Here is a 4,613-nt window from a genome sequence, read left to right as displayed (position 1 = left end):
ACTAAAACAAATGAACCCTTCCTTGTCATATAAGCTTAGCTAAACACGATTGGTGCGAGCCTGCAATTCTAGACAAGTCTACATAATGGAAGAAAAGCCTACTTTATATGTACATGATCACTACTTTATATAGTGATCGGAACCAAATACTGTCATGCCCTACGGAAAACAAGATCACTGTCATAAGGATGCTGCAATGGAAATATGATCATCTGACTAGAAAAATGGAACATGCCAAATGACTACTTCTAGGCATCTTTACGAGTGCAGATTCTTGATATCCTCTTCCTTGGCAAACCAGCTGGGTATTATCTGAGACAAATGAGGAGAAAGATCCTTGTACGAGTTCTTGATGGTACCTTCAGCCACTTGAGTTACAACTGAAATATCTGCAAACATGGAGTATTAGTAATTCCTTGATCAAAGGAAAACTACGTGGGTTAGTTGTGTTCTCACCTTTAAGAGGCTTCTTATCATCCGATAATTGAATTATGATGTAAATAACAGCTGCTGCAATTGATATTGGGCTCCTCCTGCAAAAAGCAAAGAAAATTGTTAAAAACCAAACAAACATCAAATTGTTTTCCACTGCTCTCCTTCAGTTTATTTACTAACATCAATATCAACACAAGTAAGTTTTTAGAATCCCTTGCAAGGTATGCTGCATCAGATTTAGCTGTCAAAGACTAGAAATAAAGGGAGGGAGTGATGCAGAGAGGAAGTTCCAAGATCCAAATTAAAAAGAAAAAAAAACACTCAAGTTGACTAGCTTATTATTCTGAAAAGCATTCCCCTCCAGACTACTTCATCAGGAAAAACAGTATACTTTAGTGAGTCCTTTAACGTGCCATGATCCAAATTAGAGGTGGAGCCAGAAGTATAAATTTGCAAAACTCAGGTCTTCAAGGACAAAATATGGGTGCAACGTTCAAGGAGCCCAGAATTTTCCTTTTCTTTATTTCAGAACAAGTTCATACGTTAGGTTTAACTCACCGAAAGTGATCTTTTAACACTTGCGAAAGCTACCAATCATTTATGTGTGAAATTACAGTGAATGATATTATATATCATGCAAATATAAACATTCCCATTGAATAAGATTTTCGAGCTAACGAAATTATTAATTGTACATTTTTACTTCCACAACAAGAGCCTAGCAATTTTTTCTTTAAGAACATCACCTTATGTAACTTGACTTTGGCCCAACAAGATGAGACGTGGCCCTTTCATGTAGCACATGTAACTCAAGCATTTTATGGGGCTGGGCAGACCAGCGCACCCCTTTCTTACCCCTTCCTCTGCTTATGATCCAAATCCATAAAAAGATTTACACAAACAGCGGAAATATGCATTTTGATAATGGATTTAAAAACAGCTATACCCAAAAGGATAATTGGGAGAGTGCACAAAGTTGCAAGGCCAAGAATTTTCCATTGTAACAATCAAAGAAGGAAGAGGAGGAAGAAAGAAAGTGTTACTAAAAAAAGGAACAATGAAAAGAAAACGAAAGACAAGACACCATATGAATAGAGGACTCTGTGATTAAGAAATTCAAATAGATATTCTGACGCAGACAATTAAGAACAAGGAGCATAAAGAGTAGTTTTGAAAAGGAAATGGTTTCTACCACCACTATCCAAAATTTCCCAATCAGGAAACCTTTTCTTTCTCTATCTTTTCACCTGGATAAGGTTTTGAGTAATTGGAGACAAACAAGCAGGTGGAAAAGGCATACACATAGTTGTTATGTTGAGCAAGTGAAAAGGACAGCTTGTTGCTTCCAAGCATGCTGATTAACCCAAAAGAAGCTACGTGCATCATTCACACGCTTTGCACAAGGTCTGTGCATAATGGGAGCTACAAGTCATATTAAATCAACACTGTTTAAAATATAAATTTCATGAAATATTTTCAACAAACAGTACAATACATGTGCACACATAAACAAATACACACGCACACATGCCAGAAGCAGACCAAGCTATAATTACACTTCAACACTGCTGACCAAGATAAAAGAACACAGGAACTAACCTTATGTCAAGCTCCTCAGATTTCTGGACAGCTTCATGGGCAGCTTTAACTGCTTGATTTGTCATTCCCAGATTGGAACAAAAGCGTCTCTACACGGAGAAGAAGAAAATCATAAAATGGTTCTAGTTAGCACATCATACCCGATGTGAAGATCAAAAAAACTAATCAGCATGCCTGAAGTTGAGGAAACTAAAATACAAGAGAGTACGGGTGAACTGGGGAATTAAGATGAAACACTTCAACAACAAACTCACCAGATAGTCTGCGGCATGTATGGTTCCCATTTCCATTGAATGACCCATCTCTACCTCCAGATGCTTCACAATAAACTCTTTTGCTCGTCCAATTTCTTTCTTTGTGGCTCCATTGACAACAGAACAAATCTCTAAAGGAAACACAAACGTAGGATCTCTTATGCATATAGGAAGATAACCAAGTAATTTCTCTAACTCCTCCTTTTAATTTCTTTCTTTTAAAGAAAAGCACTGTCATTACCTTTTACTGTCCGGGCCTTGTTCTCTTGTCGACATGCAATATAGAGACAAGCAGCTAAAATGGCATCTTGGTTTCGTCCTTTAAGAGGTTTTTGATCCTCTACCTTCTTATATATTTCATTAGCTCGATCCTTCAAAAATAATAATTAGAAACCAATATCAGAAGAGGCTTTGGGTACAAGATTTAAAAAAGGAGCAAGATTGACCATCACTAAAGATTCTGTGAATATCCACGATATCAAACTAGATGAAAGAAACAGAAGCACAATTATTTATCAAATTCATACTTATTGTACATAATACACTAGCAAACATAATCGAAATACAAAGAACTACAAAAGGGATGCAGATTCTCTACAGGTCAAATAGCAGCTGATGAAGAAACACTGTATCTAAATCAATACCACTGAACCTCATACTACTTCTACTAAGCCTTCAGTGACAAAATTAACTCAGTTTTCCCTATGAGGCAGGAACATCAATGAACAATATGAGGAAATAGGTTGTGAATTCAAGAAAAGAAATCCCCATGGAAAGTGTAGAGTTTTGAGAATGATAACACTATACAGTATAAACAAATTGTAATAATATCACTAGGCAGGGCTTGAGCTGCAAAGAGCTAGTCAGTATGGCAAGGCATTAGATTGTTAAAGCTAGACTTTATGATATGGCAATGATTGTTACGAGAGAGAAACATCTAGTAGTTGCTAGTTCAAGAAACACTAACATGTCCTTATGGTCCTATTTCCTATATCACACACTAAAATTTGAAAACTCAAGAATTCATTGAGTGGCATCTACAGTCAACAAACTTTAATGGCCTATTCCTCAAACTTGTCTTCATCCTCAAGGTATTCAATATGCTTGACTGCTGGACATTCAGTCCAAATGCCAGTTCCCATTGGATTCGGTATTTGATAATTGTTTTCTAACCTCTGTTTTTCATGCAGAGAAAACACAGCTTTTCTAACCTTTTTCTTTCCTGTCATTAATGCACTTTGATAATTGTTCTATATTAACATTGAGTCAAATCAACTCTTGTATGCATCTGTTCAACAAGATCACATCAAGTTTCAGCTCACCAAAACATAACTTACAAAGCTTCCATAGGTAAGTCACGTGTTATAATTGCAGTAGAAATTAAAAATTAAAAGAGAAACAAATAAACAAAAAGAAGTTACGAAATCATGAAGGATTTGAAGTAACTGACACACACCTTTATGGTTGTAACCAGCCCCAACCTGAAACATACATTTGTTACATTAGTTCTCTGTGCAAATCTAACTAAGACATCAAAATTCCATTTTTTTTTAAAAAAAAATAGAAAAGAAGAAAAAACCCTCATGGAATCAGAAACTCTCTTCTTTTATTTTATTTTTCCATAGTGGTACCTAAAAAAATTCCAAAGCCAACATGAATTAAGCATGCATTTTCCTAATCTACAAACAATGGCTAATAACCGAATCCAGTGTTGACAGATATCTTCTTTAAACACAAAATTAAATCATTGTGTGTTCATTTAACAGAATTTAACAGAAAAGATGACAACTTTCTTTCTTTTTTTTTTTTTTTCCTCCCACAAATTCTCTTTTATCAAACAACAGAAATAACATTAAAACCCCCCTTTTCTAAACAAATGACAAGCAAAGCAGGAAACTTTTTTCCCATAGAAAATAAAAAAGAAAGAACCTGTCGGCCATGGCAGCAATAGACTTGAAAGCCTGAATACGGTTTCTATCAGGATTGGCGCTACGGCTCTGCCATTTCCCAAGAGAGCAGGACAAAAGCTCGTTGGACCCGCCATTTGTTTTAGAAATGGTAGTGGAAAGACCACCGTCGGCAAGAAGAGGGTTAAGTGGGCCTCCAACACGGTTAGGGTCATGATCTGAGGACTCGTTAGAGAAAGTTCGCCACTCTGATGTCTCGTCCACAGAGTGGGCTTCCAAAATTAAACCACATTCAGAGCAGATGGTGTCTCCTGCCGAGTGGTCGAACACTATCTCTGTCAGTCGCTTGCAGTCCGGGCAGTATGAGTCTTCCATTTTCTCTCGTCTTCTTTCTGTTTTTTTTTTTTTTTTTTTTTTT

At 36.4% G+C, this 4,613-nt stretch overlaps 1 protein-coding gene across 1 annotated transcript in view; it reads right to left on the bottom strand.

The window, feature by feature from the left end:
- The window catches only part of LOC105128626 (transcription initiation factor IIB-2-like), a 4,969-nt gene continuing 356 nt past the window's right edge, over positions 1–4,613 (bottom strand). Inside the window, exons 2-8 of the mRNA XM_011030377.1 lie at positions 4,218–4,606; positions 3,745–3,769; positions 2,530–2,659; positions 2,289–2,419; positions 2,035–2,123; positions 457–533; positions 1–389 (exon numbers count right to left, since the gene is read on the bottom strand). Of these exons, the coding sequence (XP_011028679.1) occupies positions 259–389; positions 457–533; positions 2,035–2,123; positions 2,289–2,419; positions 2,530–2,659; positions 3,745–3,769; positions 4,218–4,570 (936 nt within the window). The 5' untranslated portion in view covers positions 4,571–4,606 and the 3' untranslated portion in view covers positions 1–258. The remainder of the gene's footprint in view (positions 390–456; positions 534–2,034; positions 2,124–2,288; positions 2,420–2,529; positions 2,660–3,744; positions 3,770–4,217; positions 4,607–4,613) is intronic.

This window comes from Populus euphratica, unplaced genomic scaffold (assembly GCF_000495115.2).
Source record: "Populus euphratica unplaced genomic scaffold, PopEup_1.0 scaffold111.1, whole genome shotgun sequence".
Lineage (NCBI taxonomy): Eukaryota > Viridiplantae > Streptophyta > Magnoliopsida > Malpighiales > Salicaceae > Populus > Populus euphratica.
This window is presented reverse-complemented; position numbering and strand designations above follow the sequence as displayed.